Source organism: Zootermopsis nevadensis, unplaced genomic scaffold (assembly GCF_977971745.1).
Source record: "Zootermopsis nevadensis isolate Lab colony 2312 unplaced genomic scaffold, Znev_1.0 Znev_ptg000022l, whole genome shotgun sequence".
Taxonomy (NCBI): domain Eukaryota; kingdom Metazoa; phylum Arthropoda; class Insecta; order Blattodea; family Termopsidae; genus Zootermopsis; species Zootermopsis nevadensis.
The window spans coordinates 24,453,868-24,476,431 of record NW_028259154.1 but is presented as its reverse complement, the minus strand read 5'-3'; the positions used below and the strand labels follow the sequence as shown (position 1 = coordinate 24,476,431).

The 22,564-nt window shown below is 35.2% G+C and overlaps 3 protein-coding genes across 6 annotated transcripts in view; 2 read left to right on the top strand and 1 right to left on the bottom strand.

Moving 5' to 3' along the window:
- Window positions 1–762: 762 nt before the first annotated feature.
- On the top strand, window positions 763–7,302 carry UQCR-C2 (Ubiquinol-cytochrome c reductase core protein 2). Its single transcript, XM_087353271.1, has 8 exons — window positions 763–1,002; window positions 2,098–2,246; window positions 2,734–2,925; window positions 3,412–3,628; window positions 4,027–4,241; window positions 5,183–5,402; window positions 6,265–6,486; window positions 7,065–7,302. Exons 1-8 carry the CDS (start codon window positions 958–960, stop codon window positions 7,149–7,151), a joined length of 1,347 nt encoding a protein of 448 aa, XP_087209397.1. The 5' UTR covers window positions 763–957; the 3' UTR covers window positions 7,152–7,302.
- A 464-nt stretch (window positions 7,303–7,766) lies between these two features.
- LOC110828312 (nucleolar protein 11) lies at window positions 7,767–14,401 on the bottom strand. The gene is made up of 8 exons (XM_022060925.2): window positions 14,180–14,401; window positions 13,459–13,623; window positions 12,980–13,198; window positions 11,921–12,056; window positions 10,628–10,795; window positions 9,672–10,041; window positions 8,591–9,017; window positions 7,767–7,943 (listed from the first exon to the last, which is right to left on the bottom strand). Exons 1-8 carry the CDS (start codon window positions 14,306–14,308, stop codon window positions 7,815–7,817), a joined length of 1,743 nt encoding a protein of 580 aa, XP_021916617.1. The 5' UTR covers window positions 14,309–14,401; the 3' UTR covers window positions 7,767–7,814.
- Window positions 14,402–14,479: 78 nt separating this feature from the next.
- The window catches only part of LOC110828311 (armadillo repeat-containing protein 8), a 10,533-nt gene continuing 2,448 nt past the window's right edge, over window positions 14,480–22,564 (top strand). The window contains exons 1-11 of one of the 4 annotated variants that reach the window (XM_087353270.1): window positions 14,666–14,743; window positions 15,159–15,232; window positions 15,866–16,080; window positions 16,716–16,906; window positions 18,000–18,160; window positions 18,785–18,947; window positions 19,319–19,579; window positions 19,976–20,155; window positions 20,240–20,449; window positions 21,575–21,766; window positions 22,347–22,541. In XM_087353270.1, coding sequence (XP_087209396.1) covers window positions 14,696–14,743; window positions 15,159–15,232; window positions 15,866–16,080; window positions 16,716–16,906; window positions 18,000–18,160; window positions 18,785–18,947; window positions 19,319–19,579; window positions 19,976–20,155; window positions 20,240–20,449; window positions 21,575–21,766; window positions 22,347–22,376 — 1,725 coding nt within the window. In that variant the 5' untranslated portion in view covers window positions 14,666–14,695 and the 3' untranslated portion in view covers window positions 22,377–22,541. Of the gene's footprint in view, window positions 14,635–14,665; window positions 14,744–15,158; window positions 15,233–15,865; window positions 16,081–16,715; window positions 16,907–17,999; window positions 18,161–18,784; window positions 18,948–19,318; window positions 19,580–19,975; window positions 20,156–20,239; window positions 20,450–21,574; window positions 21,767–22,346; window positions 22,542–22,564 lie in introns of those variants that run through there. The other 3 variants (XM_022060922.2, XM_087353269.1, XM_087353268.1) reach the window with 3 other exon arrangements.

Here is a 22,564-nt window from a genome sequence, read left to right as displayed (position 1 = left end):
ATACAGAATGGTGGTGTTAACATATAAAACATAACATAAATATTTTGATGAATACCAGCATAAATTTAAATTGCTTTTTAAGAATTAATTTAGAAAGATACCAGTCCCTGGATAAGTTGCAGACATTTGTGCCTTACTGCTCTTTCTCTTGGGGCATACATATATACAGCCGATTTCTGATTGTCCAACCTAAATAGGACTGAAGGACAATCAGATAATTGAAGATGTTGGATAATATGGAAGAATCTTTTGGTGTGTTCACAATGAAGAGCTCCAAAAATGTGCTTATAATAAAAAAATTAAACACCGCCAGCTGATTACCAGGTGAATATTCTGGGTTAAGTGAACTGGAAGAAAGTGCACCTTTGTGTGTAGTATTAAAATAGATTTGTGTGGCCCTTGCCAGAACATCATTCCACATGGTATGGAGAATGAAGTGTACTTCGTTGTTAATTGTGCAAAATGGTTTTAATATCTTGTCATAAAGTTATTTGAATACTTAAATAAGCCGTTGAAATTTATTATTATTTTAAGGCCCTTTTTAATACTTCATGGAATTGTGCTGAGCTTAGGTACAGCAGTAATAATTTGTAAACGGTGACGTGCACACCATGATACTCGGGCCGTAAGTTGGAATAAGTCGTGTTGGTCACTGAACACACAATAGTCAAATGGAAAGCAAAATGGCAAACAATAGTACCCACGTTACAGAGACAACTGATCACACCTGTATGGTAATTCAACGTGAGAAGTAAAGCCCTTAAATTATCAAACCAGTGCTCTGCGGTCCCTACCAACGTTAAAGATAAAAGTAGCTTCGGTAGCCAGCACATATTAATACCACAACCCAGTTTCACGTAACATTTGTCTTAATTTCTATCCTCCTTGGGTTTCTCTACGTATTTCTTTGCTGGTTGAGGAGTGAGGTAGTTACGTTGGTTAAAAGTATTTGAAGAAATGGCTTCGAATGCAGCAAAAGTTCCGATTTTTCGTGCCGTTACAGTAAGTTATTTTGTTTAGCAGGCCTATTGGTATTACGTATAAATAAATATTGCTGATACCGTTTCAGGAAAAAATTATAGTCATTCTTTGCTAGGGGCCGAAAAAGTCGGAATTTTAGATATTAATTCTGAAGTTATCAATTTTTTGTATTACGATTTCTAGATTATTATGTTTTATTACGTTGCTGCCCAATTATATTTCGGTGTTGTACTAACATTACTGTACTCGGAAGTTTTGGATCGGGTCGAAGTTCAATCCATTTTTAGCACTTCATGAAACGATGTACAGACATTGGATGCCAGACTTTTTTTATATTTGGAGAACATGTTAACTTCCAATATATCAGTATTTGCATGATACATTCAGCATTCATATTTTCAGCAGCAGACTGTAGATGTTTGTAGTGAGTTTTAAATGTAGCACTTCTAGAATGAGTTACCATATTTTTTGTTTCTTGCTTGAAGAAAATAGCATTTCATTGCAATACATTATTTGTAGGAGGAGTGGTGAGATATAAATTGTTTTCAAGAAAGAATTATGTGATTAAAATGTAATAATTGTATAATGGGTTCTGTACATTTTGTACAAAACATATAGGTTCCTCCCACCAGTTCCCACCATAGGCATGTAATATGAAAGAAACATTATACTGACATCCAATCGCAGCTGTTAAATGATATGTTCCTCCAACTCTAGACCTCAAAAATAAAACACTTCTTGAATGTTTGGTCACATCTAGATCAGTAAAGTTTCTGTCCTCTGTTATCATTGAATTTTCTCAACATGAGTACTTATCAGGGCACCATTATCTGGAATATTTCAAAGTATTCTATTAAAAAATGAACCAATATGACCTATAAAATCTGTAATGAATATATGTCATAAACATTTGGTAGTATCTTGAAATTGTTTCCATCAATTCTAACATTGCTGTATTTATTTTAAACTCAAATGCAGAATAATAGAATGTTAGCAGGGAATAATAGTGAATATCAGAAGAAATGCACGGGTATTTATTTATATTTTAAAGATTATTTGAAATGTGTAAATTTCTAAAAACAATATATTTGTTGAACTTACCATTTTCATTTTTAGAAATGTGGTTTTTCTACACAAACAGCAGTGAAAGCAAGTCAAAATTTATCACGCAGAACTGAAGTGAAAACAGCAGTGCTAGCAAATAAGCTGGTGATAGCATCTGTAGACAATAATTCACCCATTTCTACAGTCACCGTGCTTTTCAGGTAAGTCACTATAGTGTATTGATTTTCTCCCAATAAATAAAGCTTCGGGTGAGATACCATGTCATTTTACATTTTTGTGATATGTGTAACTAGTATGGGTTAGATTTTATGTCTTAAACCTTGTTACTTCAGTATTTAAAGTAAGATTGCATTTGAATTGTTGAGCCTCAAGTTCATAATATAACCATCATAACAGGAATTTTATAGCTTAAATAAATTCATCTTTGCCCCTGAAAGTACTTTAATCATTTCTGTTTTATTAACCCTCTTATATTTTTGCCATTCACATGTTATGCATACTTAAATATGGCTGCTCTAGTAACAGTCATAGCCATACTTCATGCTAACCCATTTCGTGTATTCCTCCATAAGCATTTGCTTTGGTGCTTAAAATTATAACCATCTCTATAATTTTTTGCAGTAGAATATTAGATTTCTTGAATCCTGATGAATAGACTGTAGAAGATTAACATAATTCACTTTTTAGGGCTGGATCCCGTTATGAGCAGCATGACTCTTTGGGAAATACGCATATACTGCGAATTGCAGCAGGACTTACCACAAAGGACTCCACACAGTTTGGCATAATTCGTAACCTGCAGCAAATTGGAGCAAGCCTAAGTTGTCAAACTGACCGAGAGACAATTGCTTATACTCTTCATAGCACCAGTGACAATCTGTAAGTTATTTTGGTGATATTCTGACTGTTTTTATTGTGTTTGACATTGTTTGTTTTGAGATGAAATAATATCATATTTATTCATATAATTTATACATTTTTGTGTTTAAACTCAAAACAAGCTTGTGTACACATCAAATTAACTGACTAGCTATTGTCATTAATCTGTGTTTATACTTTTCCTTCCTGAAGTGGAACATTTTAATTCCTTTGGTACATCATAAACTGTAACTTTCTTCCAATAATTTAAGAAATTGCATGAGTTCATATTACATAAATATGAAAATGGAAATGTATATTTGTACAAAACCAGGTACAGGATTCATATAATTTAGTATAAATACTGGTGCTGGCATCAGTTGTGTTTTACCCTAGCTCCAGAAAGTGCTCTTTCTTGTCTCTCTTGTACATTTTGCAAAAAAAAAAATTATATACAATGCAATATTATTTACATTAGAAGTGTCTTGTTTTTGTTAATTTGATCAGGGAAACTGGATTGAAGTTTCTTGGCGATGTTGCTTCTAAGCAAGTATTCAAGCCATGGGAATTATCTGATAACATTCCACGCCTGAAGTATGAGCTGGCTAGTCTTTCACCATATGCACAGTTATTGGATTTACTGCATAGAGCAGCCTACAGAACAGGGCTTGGCAATTCACTCTTTTGCCCTGACTACCTTGTAGGTAGTCATAGCACAGAATCAGTGAGTAAATGTCTTATAGTTACATTCTTTTAGGAAATCATGAAAAGTAATCCACAGCAAAGCAGTGAAAATCCTTTTTAATATTATCCTCCCTTATGTGCCTAGATTTCCCAAGTGATATCTACCCATCATGTTTTTTCTGACTAAAATTTTATATGCATTTCTCATATTCCCCATGAATCCTTTTTGTCCTGCTGATATAATTATAGATTTATAATCCTAGTCATATTTTGTGATGGTTATAAATTATTCAACTTTTTGTTAGATAACTTTCTGTCTCTGTGATCAATTTGTACCCCACAACACCCTAAATCTATGTTAAGCCACCAACAGGACTCTGGCTGCTGAAATATAAGAAGCTGTTTGTATTTTTTACCATGTAAGATCTTGCCTTGCAGCTGCAGCATTATGTTAAAAATCTTTTCACGACAAACCATGCTGCTGTGGTTGGTGTGGGTGTGGACCATGGTGATCTGCTTTGCTTTGCACAAAACCTTGCACTGGAGAGTGGTGCTGGTCAAGTTGAATCTGCATCCAGGTACAGCGGAGGAGATGTAAGACGAGATACGGCAGAAAGCCTTGCTCATGTGGCTGTTGCTGTGGAAGGCACAAGGTAATATTTTCATCTGTTACAGTTGTTCTTTTTAACACCATATGTTATCTCATTTCATCAATCTGGTTGATGTTTCCCTCCAATCTTTCCTATTATCAAAAATCCTGGCACTTTTAAGTTTCATTAGGTAGCATAGTTGTGATTGGAAGATGACTATCAGTTTTTGTAACCACCTCGTAAATTTATGGCAGATGTAAATATTATAAACCTTTCTTTGTTTATACCCAGCTGTTTTTCTTTCATTCTGTAATGGATTTGATGTGGTTGCTTCATTGACCAGATACAACAAAGAATAGTGTTATATGATCCAGTTTTTGTGGTAGGAGGGTTGAAACTGGTGAAATCTAGTATGACAGTGTGGATCAAAGGAAAGTTTACATACAAGTGGTGTTGATGTCATCATGGAGGATTTCTGATGTTTGTGCTGCTGGCTTATTTGCATCCCAGTAATTTCTACGTGTAGAAATGTATGCATCTCTTCATGAAAAGTTTGTGTTACTGTTGTCCAATTTAAACCAAAGTGAAATGTGTTGACAGATTTTAGTAAACCTTCCAAATGTAAAATTTCATGGAAATCTTTTATTGTTATTGCCTAAAAAGACTGTAAAAAAGAAGCATTACAGGTAACTCCTGTGGTTTGTGCTCTTATAATATCCAAAAGTATAAACATGGTAGTTCAGAATTATCTCTGCTTACACATGAATAGAATTTACAGACTTTGAAAATGTGTATTTGCTGTTACCACAAACAGTTTGGTATCATTTGTTTCTTCTGTAAATACATTTACATTGATCTTTCCTTGATTAAAGAACCTGTATCTTTACTCCAATCATTTATATATACCTACAGGTCACTGTGGAACGTTACTGAATATGTTTGTAAATTAGTGTATTTTTAATGTCAGTTGTCCATTGAAACTGAGGGTAATACATTTATTGCAGCCTGAAGAACACAAAAGAAGCTCTTGCTTTTGCAGTACTGCAGTATGCTTTGGGTGTGGGTTCATATGCTAAGTGGGGTTCAAGTGCCTCCCCTCTAACCCGCGCTGTAGGTTCAGCTGTTGGAAGTGATCCATTTGCTGTGACAGCATTTAATGCCAGCTACACAGATTCTGGACTCTTTGGTTTTGTATCTTCTAGTCCAGGAAATGTTGCCAGACAGGTAAGATTTTCTAATACTATTTTGTCATGTCTTCTTCTTCTTCTTCTTCTTCTATGGCTCTCTGGTTCGTATTCAGTCCATGGCCTCCTCAATTCTCCTCTTCCATTAGGTCCGTCTGTCCAAGGCTTTGATTGAGGTTTCAAAACATCTTCCTTTTTACGGTGCAAGGTTGTTAGCCTTGCGACCAACCCCCAACCTGGAGGACCAGGGTACCTGTCTTAGTCTGACCTCTCCCCCTCGACCAATCTGGCTAGGGAGGCCCTACCAGTAGCTATGCTACCGCCAGCATAGCTCTTGGGGTCACTGAGGTACTCAAGCCCCACCACCATGACAAGGTGCAGGTACCATTTGTCATGTCACTTCAGAATATTCTTGGATTTCTTCTGTTCCTGTGTTAGAAGTATCTAGTTGACTCTTTTTACTTCTGGAAACATGAAATACACGAGAAACTTGAAAAGTCTACCTGTGTCAGATGTTGACCTATGTGACTATGTAATACAAGTGGTATTATGGCATGGTACATTTGGTAAAAAGAATTAGCGATGCTATTGGGTCTGAACTCCAGATGTTGTCGCTTGAAAGTGATTGGAATACAAATAAGATGTTTGCACTATCACTGCAGAAAAATTGTCATCAGTCTTTCTTTATTCCATGTTTTATTCATGTTTCTTACATTAAGCCTGAAATCACAGCATAGCTGTAATGTGTATACATTGCAGAAACTGTTGAAAATACATAGAATCTTTTAGCAACATTATATGCCACAAAGTACATTTAGATGCTGCATTGAGTATATCAGTAACTTCCTCAATTGTTGTGAGAGGATGTTTCATGTTTTCATGATTTTATGTATTATTTACAGGTAGTGGAAGCTGCAGTGAAACAACTGCGAAGTGGCAGTCTGCCTTCTGCTGATATAGCACGTGGCAAGGCTCAGCTTAAAGCAGCCATTTTGTTTAACCAGGAAAGTAACTCTACACTAGCAGAAGACATTGGAACACAGGCTGTGCTGCTTGGCAGTGTTCTTTCTGGTCCTGCTGCTGTTTCTGCTGTGAACAGTATTACGGATGCTGAAGTTAATGCTGTGAGTTAAATTTTTATACATTAGTCTTTTGTAGACTTGTCAAATGGTAGGTTACCTAGTACTATTACATTATTAACATCAAGGAGGATACAGTGAACTTCGCATGTGGTTAGGATGGGGGTAGTAGGAAAGAATGTGAAAACCTCTTAGAAGACTACGGAGGAGGTGAGAGGATAATATTAAGATGGGTCATGGGAGAGAGAGTTTTTGGGGATGAGAGGGTCGAGTATGAATTGAATCTGTTACATTTCATAATTTGTGTGTACCTGTTTTCAGTAAGTAAGAATAATTCAGTTGTTGTATCAGGAAGGTTGAAGTACAATCAGCTATTTATAGAAGATAGAATAAATGTAATTATTTCAAAATTTTATTAAAAAATAAGCAATTTAATAACTTTGTTTTGGTCAGTGGGAGCACATATATGTGTAAGATTGTCATAGTGTCAGTAAATAAGTAATTCTTTATTTTAGTAGTTTATTTTAAATTAGGAAGGTTTTCACTGTTGTGTGTCTTAATTCTGTATCTGTTCTTTTTGATAATGATAAATGTTATTACAGTAAGATGGTTTGTGTTTACAGGCTGCAAACAAGGTGAAGTCAGGGAAACTGTCTGTTGCAGCAATTGGTAAGTTGGCACATGTACCATATTCTGACCAACTGACATAGATGGATGTGCTGTAGCGGTTGCAGGCTTCAGACTGTAAATGCTTTAAGTAGGTAACTAAAGGAATTTGTATATAGAAAAAGGTGTTTAAATGTTCATTCTAGAATGTGTATGCAGTTCTTTGAACACAATAAAATGCCAAAACAAAAAGCAGTCTGTTAAAACCTTGAATTTTGCAGTTTAGCAAACCTTAAAATATTTAGTTTTACAGTTTTTAGCCCATTTTCCTTACTCTGTTAAAAAAAAAGATTAGCTTGTCTCTAAGGACATAATTTCAGCAATATAGTGAGTATTAAGAATTTTAGAGAATGTTTTTACCCAATGTTCAGGCACCGAAGACAACAAACGTTACATCCTTTGATGCCACCATTGCAGGTACAACCATCAAGCAAGGTCATCAAACCATCTTCCTATAACTTGATAAGGGGATAACCTTCAGACAGATGCAGTAACAGAAAAAGTTCTAGCATTACTGATGGCCTTTACCCAATTCCACTTCACTTGCCCTTTTTATAATAAAATTAGAAAAATAATTTTGCCAAGTTTATCTAAATAGAAAGCTTTTGCTACAAAGGAAAATCTTTCACATTCAAGGAAATAAACACAGTAAACCATCCTAAAATGAGCCAGTCTTTATTGAAATAATCATATACAACATATTCATGTTAGTAGAGCCGCAACCATTCTATGGAATACAACTTGTTAGCAAACTGAGGCTTTTTAACTGATAGCTTTCCTTCTTCAAACTGCTGCAAAAGGGGTAAGAGCCCTTTCAGCTCATTCATATGAACAATCTGTAATGAGACAATGCAAACTTTATATGATTCATTCTCTCTCCCAATTCTTGGCATCTTTCCAACCATGTTTTATCTTCTTCTTTTTTTTATTTTTTTTATTTTTGCTTGGTATTAATGGGAATTGAGCACAGAACCCTTTTGTAAATGCACTACTAGCTAGACCACAAGAAGTTTTACAGGAGCTTTGTAAGCACAGGTGTCTACTAATCAGAGGAACTCCATGGTAAAGAATTCTTGAGAAACTGATAGTTCCTTAGTTGACCAAGACATTTCCCTTATTTTATGGGTCCCAGAGATTTTATATTGTGTCTACAACTTTGACATTTCACATTTTCAATTTGGTATTGCCAGAAAAAAATCAGTTGGGAGCAATGAGCATGAAATAGTCAGAAATGGCTTTCAATATGTAGCCTTTGAAATGCATTATAATAATTAAAACCCTATGCTAATGGGAATAATGGAATAGCAAGTAAAGTAAAATTTACAAGCACAGCTGAATCAAACTACACACAAATAATGAAAATCAATAGCTAAAATGGTTAGTTTCCGTTTCTGAATAATTTGTACATGTAAAACCAAAAGATAGTTGTAGAAAGTAACATCACCACAATCAGTGGTTAGAAAACATTTCTGACAACCTTTACCTGGTCTATAACAAGCCCACGGATTCTGCGCAGTAATTGCAGAACTTGAGGATCCCCAGAGAGAAGATACCGCTGATAATGTGCATCCAAGAGCAGACTGGTCCACTCTACCAAATTACACAGCTTCACTTCAGATACGTCTGCCTCAAATTCTTCAGCCAAGTGGTGAAGAAGAGTAAGTGTGTGATGAAATGGGAGAGTATGTAAACTGGGCATCAAGCAGACATCACTAAATGGTGCATGAAGTACAGCATTCAACAGTTTGTGGTATGGTTCTTGTTTTTCAGTTTTTGTAAAATTTTCCAAACTGAATAGAAGTATTTGAACCAGAGACCTTTCAGGAATGTCTGTAAAGTGTTCTATGCACCAAACCAGTTCTGATATAGCTTTGGTTTCCAACAGCAGAGGTAGGAGCTTCTCTATCATCCTGCAATGACATTGCCATTTACAAGTTAATGACAACAATAGAAAATGTTTTTTGACAACAAAAGCGATCTTTTCTCTCTCGTGAAAAACTGCACAACTTTTCTTTTGGGTTAACAATATTCTGTAAATCATAAGTTAGAAATTCATGCTAAAAGATCTGCAGCACTTTTTACTGAACAGTACACCATTTCAACTGTCTTAAAATACTTTGCATATATTTTGTTGATAGGCTAAATTCTATCCCATTCTTCATAGGAATGCTCCTTCTCAGATACATTCCACAAAGCACAGTTTGTAATAGAAAAACATGAAAAGAAACTAAAAATATTTACAGACTAGTTTCCATTATTAAACTTTCTTCTATTTCTACATTACCATTTCCATTTATTAAAAGTCATTTTACAATTGTCACTCTGCACTCTTAGAACCAGATAAATTCTCTGATAAAGACATTTTAGTTTATAGGTTATGTTTTCAATAGGTATTACTTGTCACGACAGTTGACAAAATATGAAAAAAAATTATTAACCTTTTTATTCCATTATAGAAATCATTCTCTTAGGTAAGTGAAGTCTCAATTATTAAATAATTCCCTGTACCATGTAATTAGTAGATTAAAACTGAACAGTTTAATATTATGTATAAATGTACTAACATAGATTGACAACAACCATCAGCTTGCAAAGCTTCCAAGTGTTCCTTAAGTGCCTCAGGAACATGTTGATCTGACTCAGCAAAGATATCTTTCATTGTGCCATTAGCCCCCCAGTTGGAACACTGTGCCTGGTGCAGCTCCTGCACATCAGAGTCATGTTCTGGTCGTGCACTGCCACTACAGTGTGCACCAACCAGTGCACACAGTCGTTGCGCTTCAAGTTTGTATGGTACTACAACTAGGTTGTGTGCTGTTGCTATCAAGAGGTTAGTACCAGCATGCCACAAGCATGGTGGTGAAGCAAACAATTTGAAGTGGTGTCGAGACTGTACCACACCAAACTGCACATTATAGATGATAAGAGCAGCTCCTATAAAAGTGAAGTCATCACATTTAAATGTCCTTATTTCAAGGGAATTTTTAACATAATTAACTAACTACATGCAATAGATTCCTTCAAGGAATTCCCTGCCTTCTATAGAACCTGAAGATTCATTGTTGTGTTCATAACAGTATGCCACCAGTCCCTATCCTGAACCATATGAATCCAGTCCAAACCTTCCCACCCTATTTCCCTAAAATCCATTTAAGTAATACTATCCTCTCATCTATGCCTGTCTTCCAAATGGTCAGTTCCCTTCAGGCTTGACTTTTATATAACAAACTACTCTTATATTTTTCAGTAGAAAGTTGTAAATCATAACACTGAACAGAGCTCTCAAAAGTTTTTACAATAATTATGCAGTGTATGTCAGGTAAGACTGACAGCAAGAATCTGCACGAGTCTGATTAAATTTAATTTTACTTTCAAAAATATGTGATATTTAAACATAACAGTTAATGAACTTCTAGATTCTTGGAATGAGGTAAAATAATTTAACCTTTCACTTATGACCATTGTGACCCATTAGTCAGCATTGCTAGATGCAGAAAAGAATTTCATTCTGAGTTCTCACCTTCTTCACTAGGGTCAGCACCATATATTGCAACATGGCTGGAGCTGAGAGAAACCAAAGCAACAGGGTGCTTCATGCTAACAGCTCTAACAGTGTTCACAAGTGTGCCAGGTAGCTTAGGGAAAGGCTGAGGGTGAAATGGCAATGAGTATAACTTTCCATCTGACCCTGGAAACAGTACACAAACATTTAATCAATGAAAAATATTTACTGTTATGTACTCAAGCTACAGCAGACATGTTTAATCTTGACTTACGCTAACTGAAATCTGTTCCATACCATGAATATGTATAAGAATGAAGGTAAAGCCATTCCATTACAACTTATGCAGGTGCACAGGGGAGAGGAGAGGTGTATAGCTCTTACTCATTCTCAACCTCAGCACTCAGCGTCATGCCCCAGCTGCACTTTACCTCCGGGAAGGGAGCCAGGTACCCATTGGACAGGAGGCTGGGTGGGTCCCAGAGCCAGTCTGGATGTAGAGGCTATAAGAAAATCATCTGCCCATGTCAGGGATTGCATAGTGATCATCCAGCCCATAGCCAATCACCAGATTGACTGAGCTACTTGGCTCATATTTATAAGAATGAGGAAAATATTTTTTTTTAATAATGATGTTTTCAGTAGTACTTGTAAAACAGTGACTGAGAAACAAATAAATAGCTGGTGCCAATTTCTGAGGGCTCAGCTGAAAATTCTTGTTTCACGCAGTATCATATACCAGATAACTCTCAGCAATAAAACAAATAAATGTTGACCTGAGAATGCCATAAACCTGACTGCTTGACACATGCATATGATCTCACATTTCTCAATAAACATGTGCAATGAATGCAGAAAAAACATTAATTCTTTCATTTTAGATTTCAGCTTCTGCCCAGCCTCCTATCCCCGGGGGTAAATAGGCTTGAGTGTGAAGATGATGCTTACCTCTATCTGCTGCTGAGGTTGAGAATGTGCAGAGTTATACATCCACTTTCGCATACATTTTCATGTTGTGATGCTTAATTACGCATCAGGAACAACTTCACCTTTTTGCCTTCAAGTAAGTTTTGTTATATTTGTAACACAAATCAGATATTTCATAAAATATTAATTATGAATTAATAAGGGTTCTGTATGATAACCATCAGCACAAAAGTAATCACAACAAGGACAATAAAGGTTAAGATCTCAGTCAACTTCAAAATGAAGTTTGATGTACGTATTGTAAATGGATAGGTATGGAGTATGCATTATTTAGCTTAGTCTGGCAGTCAAACACAAAGAAAAGTATTATTCAATACAACTTACATAATGTAAGAAAGTTACAAGAAGATTCCTGTTGCATAGTAGTCTGCCCCATTAAGCAAAAGTTTTCTCGTTCCACTTTTAGTTTTATGCATGAAATATTTCCTGTGACTGGAACCACATGGAAGTGTGTAACATCCTGTAAATAAAATATGCTCGACCATGTTACTTTATTGTGCTTTTGTTAACTGGTAAGCCAATTATTGGTAACAGGAATAATGAACTGTACAGGTGTCATTGATAAAACACAAATTAGAGGAACCTCATTTACAAATAACTAATTGTTACACAGAGTTTTGTTCCACAAAAATGCAAAACAAACAAAGTAATGAAACTAAATTAAAATTGCTTTCATTTGTGAAAATCTTAGGTTTTTTCATCTAAGATTAAAATATAGAATGCCTCATGTAATGACTTCCTGAAATAAGAATCCATAAGATTTTCTTCAGAATTCTCAGCATTAAATAAGCTCTTGGCAGTTTATAGAACTGGCACTGGATTCCAAAAATTAAACATATGCAAGCCCACCACTAGAACTAATCCTGAACCATCTCAAGCCAATCAACATTACAAAACACTTTTAATCTTGGTTCTTTCATCAGGATGTAGCCCTATAAAACATGCAGAATAATTATATACATTTTAACCTTTGATTTGCTAGAAAAAAAGAATGGAAGATAAATTATTTTGAACTGAATGACATGTATTTCCTGAAGTTATTCTCTTAACTTCATCATAAATATAATTCTTATTTCTTGTGCCATTCTCAATGAACTTTCAAACTCTGCCATGTTTTTAAACAGATTCACAGTTATTGCACTGTAACTTGTTCTTGGATTTTGATCACAACACATGAATATAGCTTGTTTTATGTTTATTTCAGAACTAATGTAATTTATGGCTTTTTACTAATATGTTCTTTATACAACAAAATAGTCTAGCTAATCCTTCACAGTTTAACAAAGAAATATGTATTTGAAAGTTAATAATTATAAATTGTACAAATCAAGACATGAATTTTCATAAAGTATTTAATGTATTTAAATAACTTATAGAACATACCAAGGAATTACGAGAAAGAATTGTTAAGAATGTACAGGTTTCATTAGCCAGCAGATGGTAGTCTTCTATAATTTCATTAGTGTCAAGTAATGAACTGATATTTTCTTCCTTCCGGGTTTCTACTGCAGTGCTTAATGGATAAACTGCTCCATTAGTGAACATTATTAATGGTTCACTCCCATTTGTCTGTGGTATAACACAATGAATCTGTTGTTCGAACTGAAATAAACAAACTATAACATATACTCTTGTAATAATAGATCAATACAGGACAAGGGTCATTGAAATAATAGTGTGTTCAGTCCTTTGTGTATGTGTGAGACTTTTTATACACAAGTAAGACAGGTAGTCAAAACATAATTACAAGCATCAACACTGTACAATGAACATATGAACTGATTTTGTATTTGATTTATTGACATTTTACTATAGTGGAATTTCTAATATCCCACCTACTGTATGAAATTAATGATTCTTACCTTAATTTTCTTTATCTTGTCCACATTTTCTTCTTGTTCTGTCCACAATCGTAACTGGTTTCGATTGAACACAGCAATATACTGATTTCCAACTGCATCATATACAACTGGAGATGAAAGTTTTTCTATACTGCTCCAGCTGCTAATTTGTTTTTGATTCAACAACTGCAATATCAGGAAAAAATATAATAATATGACAATATGGAGGGAATACCTGGGGAAGGGGACTGTAGTAAAGCTCTAACGTTAACAGTGTGTTTCCCACTATATTATTACCCTTGGGGCATTCCTTCTACTGACACCTTTGTAACAAATTTCCAGTACTCATCTAGGATGCTGAAGAACCTACCAGCAAAACTTGGTGCGAGTACTAGGCCCAACACATAATATTCTAACCTACATACCTACCACTGAATTAAGATTTAAGATCCTCCACACTCCCTCTCTAATTTAGTATGACTTGCTGTATGTTCAAGTTAACAAATTAATCGACAGTCTTTTCCATTCTTACGCTGAATCCGGCCATTTGCCATTCAACATTAAATCATGCAAGTGACTACAGAAACTTCAATTACGCTTCTTTCGTTTTAGGTCTGCTATTCTCTACTAACTAGGGCGGATTCACAAAATATGTGGTGTCTTTACATTAGTTTCTTGTTGGTATTACTCTAGCAAATATGGACCATGCAGTCATTCCCCACATTTAAAGAGAAAACCTAACCTTATATCTGATAATATTCTTTCCGAGAGTTACAATTACACAGTCACTTGTAGAATCTTCGGCTATGCCTAATAAACTTCTATGGTCAATCAACGGGAATAAACTATAATATGCACATAATCTCGCCATTATTTTTAAGCATCTGCATTATATCCACTTCACATTTCTACCCACACCACACTTTTCGGAATACAGTAGTGCATACATTAGAATCTGAAGATGGGAAGTTGGTATTATGTGTGTATGGACGTCGCCAACTTATAGAATATTTTTATACCGATTTTCCAAGTTGGTATTGTATACCTTGTGTTCGTGTCTAGTATAGTCTTGTCTGCTGTGGATTTTTTGATAATAGAAGGCGTGATGGAGATTTATTGGTTTTGAAACTCTGTTCGTTCGAGTTTTGTGGTATTAAGTTTACCTTCAAAATGGTGTCTGTTATGCACCCTTTCATGGTAAATACAATTGTAACTGACAGATTCGGCAAAATTAATACATCTCTAACTCTTTTTCTAGATGCAGTTTAGCCGCATGACGTGTTGGCTAGGGGCTGTCGATCAGTGTGTGAGATTCAGCTAACAATATATATTTAAGTGTTGCAAATGCAATATCTATACTTTGTATCACCCAGTCTCTTTCAGTGCCCCTTTATTAACAGTCATTGAATTATAATAACAAGAGCCCACCGATTTTAGTTTGAGACCTTCACTGAAGTGTCAACATTTGATAATGTATAACGTTTTTAGTCACATTTAAAATGGTTCTTTTGTTCGTAAGTTTTGTAGTCTTTGTCAGATGTAGGGCAAAATCAAATAGTGAACATCTCAGTAAGTGTGATTTTGTAACAGGGAACTGATGGCAAAATGAAAATTAGGATGTGAATGTGAAATATGTCAATGCATCTGTTTCTAGAATAGTGCTATATATGGACTACATCTTTGCAGAGAGCAGTTTTAGTTGCTTGTTGATAATTTTTCAGGATGTGGAGTGTTCACGTTCATATGTTGATGAACTCTATTCCTCAGAAGAAGATAAATGCTTGGAAGCTATTGTGTAAGTTAAATAGTTACCTTTTTTGACAGTTATAAAACCTGTAATTAATAATCATGGTAAAAATTCATTAAGTTATTTTATCACTTATACTGAATCCTGATTTTACTAACATACATCTATACTAGTTATATTTTTTTGTATTTAGTATGCTGCTTGTCTAGATGTAATTCTTTAATGTATGTATTTTATGCTTTTATACTTGAGTTTGTGACGTGTTCTATATCCACTATTGGATTTCTGGAACTTGTAAATAAATAAAATAAAGTTATCCTTCCATATACATATTAACTTTTAAAGTTTTATAACAACAATGATACCTTGATTCTCTTCATGATGGTAGCAACTAGATCAAGGATTGTCATGTACTTAGTGGATCCATATCCCCACTTCAAAACCTTCCACACACTTCTCCATCTCCTGTGGGATAAAACACGTCTAGATTAATGGCAATGAATGATTCTACTGTGTACATAGGACATACATATCTTGACATACATGAGCAGCTCCAGTCAGGCTGCCATAACATGGACATTTTCATTTATGTCCCAGAACTGTTTGAAGGTTTCATGTGCTGGTATCATCTGATTGATTAATGCCTCTGATATGTAAATTGTAATGGTATGTATATTCCAGGTGCCTAAAAAATTCTGTTATTGGCAGCAATCGTCAGAAAGGCCATGTAATTGCGCAAGGCGTTGTACCAAGGTTACTGCAGCTTGTTGGGGATAACATGATGCCAACGCAGATCAAGGTCGAAGCAACAATTACTCTTGGTTCTCTAGCCAAGGGAACAGAGGACCATATTAAGGCTTTAGTAGATCTGGGTGTTGTACCAGTACTAATAAATGGTAAATTTTATGTTATTTACATAATGAAGTTTAACTGCATTTGTATTTACTGTACTGTAGTTGCTAGTCAAAGGATTGCTGATAAACACTGATGGAATGTAGCTGCTGTATGGCTTAGGTATGAATCCTGTATGTAAGTGTTATTTGTCCTGTTAAATACATATTTCATCCATTTACATAAACATGAAGTTCAAAAAAACATACAGTACCTTTCTTTCTTTAAATGCATCCATCCATATTATAATCTTTGTGGTATAACCTTGTGCAAAATTTTAACTAGAATATACATTCTTAAGCCAAAAGTTGTCATACTTAATGTCAGAGTTTGTATAGAGAGGCAGATGTACATGCATGCAATATTCTAAAGTGAATACTTATTGCTTTGTGCCTGACATTTGTTTTTCATACAGCTGTATGTTGTAAATTGTTTATATGCAGGAAATAAAAAGAGATTCATATTGTAAGGTTTTTGTTGATTGTTTTTATTTTATTTAAATGAACATGAAAATAATTCTTAAGAGAATTTGAGTGAACATGAATGGATAAATAACAATGCCTGAAATACACTGATTGTGTAAATGTTAAAATTTCTGCATACCTTGTTCTGTTGTCATTTTACATGGACGTTGTGTCAGGTTTGGCCAGTGAAGAAGCAAGGTTGATTGAAGCATGTCTGAGGTGTTTACGGACCATCTTTGAATTCCCATGTGCACCCGTTGGACTAGTTTGTCAGGACGAGAATCTACCATTACATCTCCTAAGTCTCATCCCGCACTCTGTATCCAACCAAGTGTGCATTGCCACCATTCTTACCGCAGGATGCAAGGTAAGGAACTTCATGTGAATTGCCATAGGTTTATGATTGTGGTGTGGGAAAAAAATAAAGCTGTCCCCAAGACATGGGGGAAGTAGAGGAGGTAGGTATAGTTCCCACTTGTGCTTAACTTGTTCTTGGCACTAGATGGTAATGAGTAGTCAGTGTCATACCCAAAATAAAAGTCAAATGTGTTGTATAGATGTGTGTTGAAACATGGAAATGTGGAAGAAATGTGTACCTAACCCAGTTTTAAAGATTGGGATTCATTTTTTTTGCAGTGGTTTATCACTTGTTTAATGTACACAAAATACCTTGGTGACTATACTGATAATGAAATGCAAATAAATACAAGGATATACCTGAGTATTAATTTTCTGACTTTATTTGTAGAATTTTAAGTAAAGACCATAAATATGTATATTAAAACTCTTTCTTTTAAATTCTTTATTGTTTGCTGCATTTAAAATGTGAAGTCAGTATGATAAAAAGTTTGATGGTGAGTAAAGAAGTAAGGTAATTTTATTATAAGTTTTGATAAAATAATGACATAGTAGTAGAACATGTCTTGTTTTTCTGTATATTTATCTTGTTTTTCAATCATTTGCTTCGTTGATTCACTTATTCCATCAAGAGTTAAATGGTGTTAGCTGGGTCTTAAGCCGTTCTTGCCCCACTTTCCACGACTTGCTAGTTCTATCTGTTATCGGTCTTTGGTTGTTTGAGATGCACTAATTGCGAGCTCTTTACCTTCAATACATTACAATTGACAGGCACCCAGAATATACATTATTGATATTTGTCCACTGTCTTTTAATTTTTTCTACCTGTTCATGAACTTTCCTCTGTGCCATATTAAACTGTCAGTCATTCACAAGTCTGATCACAAAATTGTATCACAGACCATTGTTCTACTATTCTGTGAATTCTGTTTATAGAGCAGCTGTGTTAAATATGTCACAGTATTGTTACCCAAGAAATGAGAACAACTATATACACTTGAAGGAGGTTTTGTGTGTGTATTTGCACTTTTTAAACTTATTAGCAATTGAGTCGACTCGTGTAACTCAGTATTTGTAACATGATATCACCATTTTTCTTTCAGACCTTAGATAACCAGAACTTACTCTGTGGACAGGGAGCTGTTCCTGCATTGGCTGCTTTGCTTTGTTCTCCACATTACAAAGTTCAGATGCCAAGCCTCCGCTGCCTAGCCAACATGTGCTTCCAAAACCAGAAGGTGTCGGCAATTGTTGCAACTTCCAGGTGCGCATTTGCTCTGCATTCTGTATATATTAGTAGAATATTGGTGTATGTGGAACGTGTTAGCTAAATTGTAAATTGAGGTTGCTATTGGTGTTGATTAAAAATATTTAGAGAAAAAATTATGTCATTACATATAATATATTCGTGTGTGAACTCATATATTGCACAGAAGTCCAAAAATTAAAGTAATAATATTCCAGTGTAAGTCTAACAAATTAAGAATTTGAAATTGATTGATACTTCCAGAAATTCCTTCCCTCCTCCCTTCTTATTGGAGCGTATAGTTGTATTTTTGGCCACTGTACACAGAATGGCTCTTCGTCCATCTATCCTCCTATTCTGCTAGTACCAGATAGTCTCTGTTGATAAAGTGGCTGGGGCATCAAGATGATCACTCAACTCCAACTTATGCTGACATTTTGAATTTGCTTAGTTAAGCGCAGTGATTTGTGTTCATGGGATAGTGCATAGTTGAACAGAGTGACAGTCTTACCTTCACTTAAAGAGCAGATGTTGATTGATTTTCTGCTTGAAACCAGGATACTTTCAATTGAAAATATTCATAAATGTAACTGTTATTAATTACCTTGTGTTTACTTTGTTGGTATAATATGCTTCTTGTAGCTTTGGAGGAAAGTCTGTCCCTGATTTGTTGGTGGGACTAATGGCAAGGGACAAGCCAAGTGAAATGCAGATGGCAGCAGCAAGGTGTATTACCTATATGCACCGAGCTGTTGCAATTAGTGCTGAGGATCCAAAGATTTTGTATCGGACACTTCCATGCCTGGTGAGTTTTCAGATGACTTCATTGCATAATGAGTGAGAAACAAACATGAACATATAGGAGATGTAGCTTATAATATGTTTCCAAGTGTAGTATAGTAGCTTGTAACAAAATTTCAGAATTTTCTGTGTATTCATTGCAGTTTACAAACATAATGACTCATTTGTTGTCACACTGCACAATTTAGAGATATATTTTGTTCTTGTATTTTTTATAGTTGCTATATTAAAATAGGTTGTAATAAATGTTTATGATATTTTATAGATATTGTATTATGCCACGTCTACATTTTTATGTGATGAGCTATTATTAAGGAAATTGTTAAGGTGTTTGATTTGTACCCAAAATTCATAATAGTTGGATTTGTTTTCTAGGTTCGTCTTTGTAAGAAAGATCGGCCTTGTGAAGAAAGGGTGACTGCAGCAGAGACGTTAGCATATCTAACAGAAGTTGACACTGAACTGCAACGTCTTGCATCCATTTCAAATCATCTGGTCCCTACTCTTTCCGAGTTGCTGCGATACCAGCCAGAGCCATCACACACACAGTCTATGCAGCTGACTCCCAGTCAGACAGCACAGAGATTGGAGCAGGAGGTGAAGATAGCGCAGGACATGAAGCAAGCAGCTTTCAGAGTAAATGTTGCTATTTAATTATACTGTAACAAATGTAATGCTTTTACTGATTCATCGATCTCATTGGAGCAAATTCACGTTAACGAAACATACGTAATTGCAGAGATGACTGTATTTATAATTTTTATTCAAAATCAGCAATGTAAGAATTATGATGTAGTATAAGAATCAGTACGAGATACAATGTAAAACGTTATAAATAATAGTAAAATATATTTTTTTCACTTTTTGACTTGCTGGTTTCAAAATCAGCGTTATTCTGAATCTGCGCAAATTGAACCGGCATAAATCGAGGGCTACCTGTATTGAGATTCCATGTAATATTCATCTGAAATTCATTGTTGTTGTTATAGGAAATATTGATGGAGCTGAAAGTATATTGTATGGTGTTTACAGGCCTTTGCATCATTGGGAGCTAATGATGAAGATATACGCAAGAAAATAATTGAAACAGATAACCTGATGGACCATATTGTTAGTGGGCTTCAGGACCCAAGCCCACGAGTTCAGCTCGCTGCTGTTCGATGTCTCCATTCACTTTCTCGATCTGTTCAGCAGCTTCGAACCACCTTCCAGGTAGCTGTCATGACAGGAACCAGAGCAGAGTTTTCTATTTCATTTCACATGTACATTGTGAGTTTTATATTTTTGTCTTTGTAGGATCATTCAGTGTGGCGACCACTGATGCAGCTTCTACAGGGGGCTTCTGATGATATCTTGACAGTTGCTTCCTCTACACTCTGCAATTTATTGCTTGAATTCTCCCCCAGTAAAGAACCTATTCTTGAGTCAGGTGCCGTGGACTTGCTCTGTGGACTTACAAGACGTCAGGATCCAGCATTACGACTTAATGGGATATGGGCTCTTATGGTAATGTGACCTTATATGATGGTATAATAGTTACTGCTGTTTCTTTGTGTCTGGTAAGTTTGCAATTCAATTTGCCAAATCTTACCCATTTATTTGTCAAATGCTGACTTGTTTTTTCCTGTATCAACATTTAATGGTTTTGGCTGCTTTAGTGGTGATTTTAAAGAAGAATGGGGAAATTGCATAATGAGGAGCTCCATAATGTGTTTTCTTTACAAAATATTATTAGGATGGTGAAATGGGCGGGGTGGGGGATGTAGTGGGCATGAGAGAATAAAAATGTCAGCAACATTTTGGTTTGAAACCCTAAAGGGAATTAACTATTTGGAAGATCTGAGCATAGATGGGAGGATATTAAAATTTGTATTAGGGTAATAAGTTGAGAGAGTGTGGAATGGATTGCTCTGGCTCAGGGCAGGGATGAGTTTCAGGCACTTGTGAACATGGTAATGAACATTCTGGTTCCTTAAAAAGCAGAGAATTCCTTGACTAGCTGAACTTACTATCAGTTTCTGTAGGACTTTACTTCTTGCAATTAATTAATTAATTAGTGATGACTTTTTTAAATAACTGGAATTTGTATATTATACAATTACATATAGAAATAGCCCTATCATAAAAATTATTCAGAATTGGAGAACAAATTTGAATTTAAGTACATGCAAGTTTTACATCATCAGTATTACAGTGTGTTTCTCATTAAGGTGACATTATGGGCTGCCTGGATGGGGTTCAAGTCCTTGGATTTTTCTTTAAACCACCACAATGTCCACAGTGGTATTGGGATTCACCTCCCATGTGATAGGTTCCAAGGACCGTGCTCTTAGGGATGAAGACACGAGACTGTAAACGTAATTGTTTACATCCATCTGGTTCCAAACTGTGGAATGTTTGGAGCACCCATTCTATACCTTAATGCAGTAGTGCGTAGGTCCGTGGACAGCTTTACTGTTCACTTTTATGTAGACCAGATTGTGTTCAGTGATGTGATTTTCCTGTCTTATGCATAGAATATGAATTTCAGAGAACTGTGTTTCCCTTCTTCCAGTTTACAAGAACTGAAATAGCTGTAACCTTAACCAGTTTAAGTTTTCTGCGTAAAATCATTGTTTTTCTTCTCCCCAGAACATGGCATTCCAGGCTGAACAGAAGATTAAGTCCCAAATCCTTCATGCATTAGGCACAGATCAGATTTTTCGATTATTGTCTGATCCAGAAGTAGTTCTTATGAAGACGCTGGGGTTGTTACGAAACTTATTGTCAACAAAACCTCATATAGACCACATTATGGGTCTTCATGGTAATCAGATTATGCAGGTATGTGTTTCTTGTGTGTTATTTTGATGCTGTAAAGTTTGAGTGACTGGCACATTTACCAAACTTCAAGAAGGATTTATTCTGGGTAACAAAAATGTACATGCAGAAGCCAGTTTATACAAATTGAATACTTTATATATTAATGTTGTTTCATATTTACATGTGCAGGTAGGTAGATTGTACGATGAGTGGAGAATTTTGTAGTAAAAGGATATTACAATCATGGAAAGAAATTCATATTGAGTACAGCTCCTTTCAAATTTCTGTGTGTCATGTATCCTGATAATTTTATTTTATATTGAAGTCTTCACCTAAGAGTGGCCATATCAAGGATGATTATTGAATAGGATACATGTCACAGCTGGGGAAAGAAGAAATGGGTTAAACATTTTGTCAAGAAACCAAATTTAAAAAGACCACTTGCAAGACAGGATAAAACTCAGAATATATAAAGAACTTTTGAGAAAACAGATTGATGTTGCAAAGTGGGGTTTTAAGGTTGAATAAGAGGGTTTTTATGGTTATAAATTTGAGTTTTTAGGTACTATACAGAAATTGTATTTGTTGTATCTGATTCCAGAGACAGCTGTGCCTTGCTCTGCAAATATGAATATGACTCTGAAATTATTTACACAGTAATAAACAGTGATTGAATTTTTGCAACAACATTGTTGTTATTACAGAACAGCTTGTGTGTGCTGTATCATCAAATAAAATGTATGACCGGTGTCTGTAATTGATTTCCACATGTTTAATTAAAAAGCAATTTATTTTATGCTTAGCTTAGCTTAGTGTGCT

Excerpts from the sequence above, each read along its gene's own strand:
- UQCR-C2 (XM_087353271.1), top strand. The coding sequence starts at position 958 with ATGGCTTCGAATGCAGCAAAAGTTCCGATTTTTCGTGCCGTTACA. Across the intron at positions 2,247-2,733 it reads ACAGTCACCGTGCTTTTCAG|GGCTGGATCCCGTTATGAGC; the intron begins GTAAGTCACTAT and ends TTCACTTTTTAG. Across the intron at positions 3,629-4,026 it reads GTAGTCATAGCACAGAATCA|CTGCAGCATTATGTTAAAAA; the intron begins GTGAGTAAATGT and ends CTTGCCTTGCAG.
- LOC110828312 (XM_022060925.2), bottom strand. The coding sequence starts at position 14,308 with ATGGCGAGATTATGTGCATATTATAGTTTATTCCCGTTGATTGACCAT. Across the intron at positions 10,042-10,627 it reads TGCTGACCCTAGTGAAGAAG|GAGCTGCTCTTATCATCTAT; the intron begins GTGAGAACTCAG and ends TCACTTTTATAG. Across the intron at positions 9,018-9,671 it reads GATGGTTGTTGTCAATCTAT|GATGATAGAGAAGCTCCTAC; the intron begins GTTAGTACATTT and ends ATGTCATTGCAG.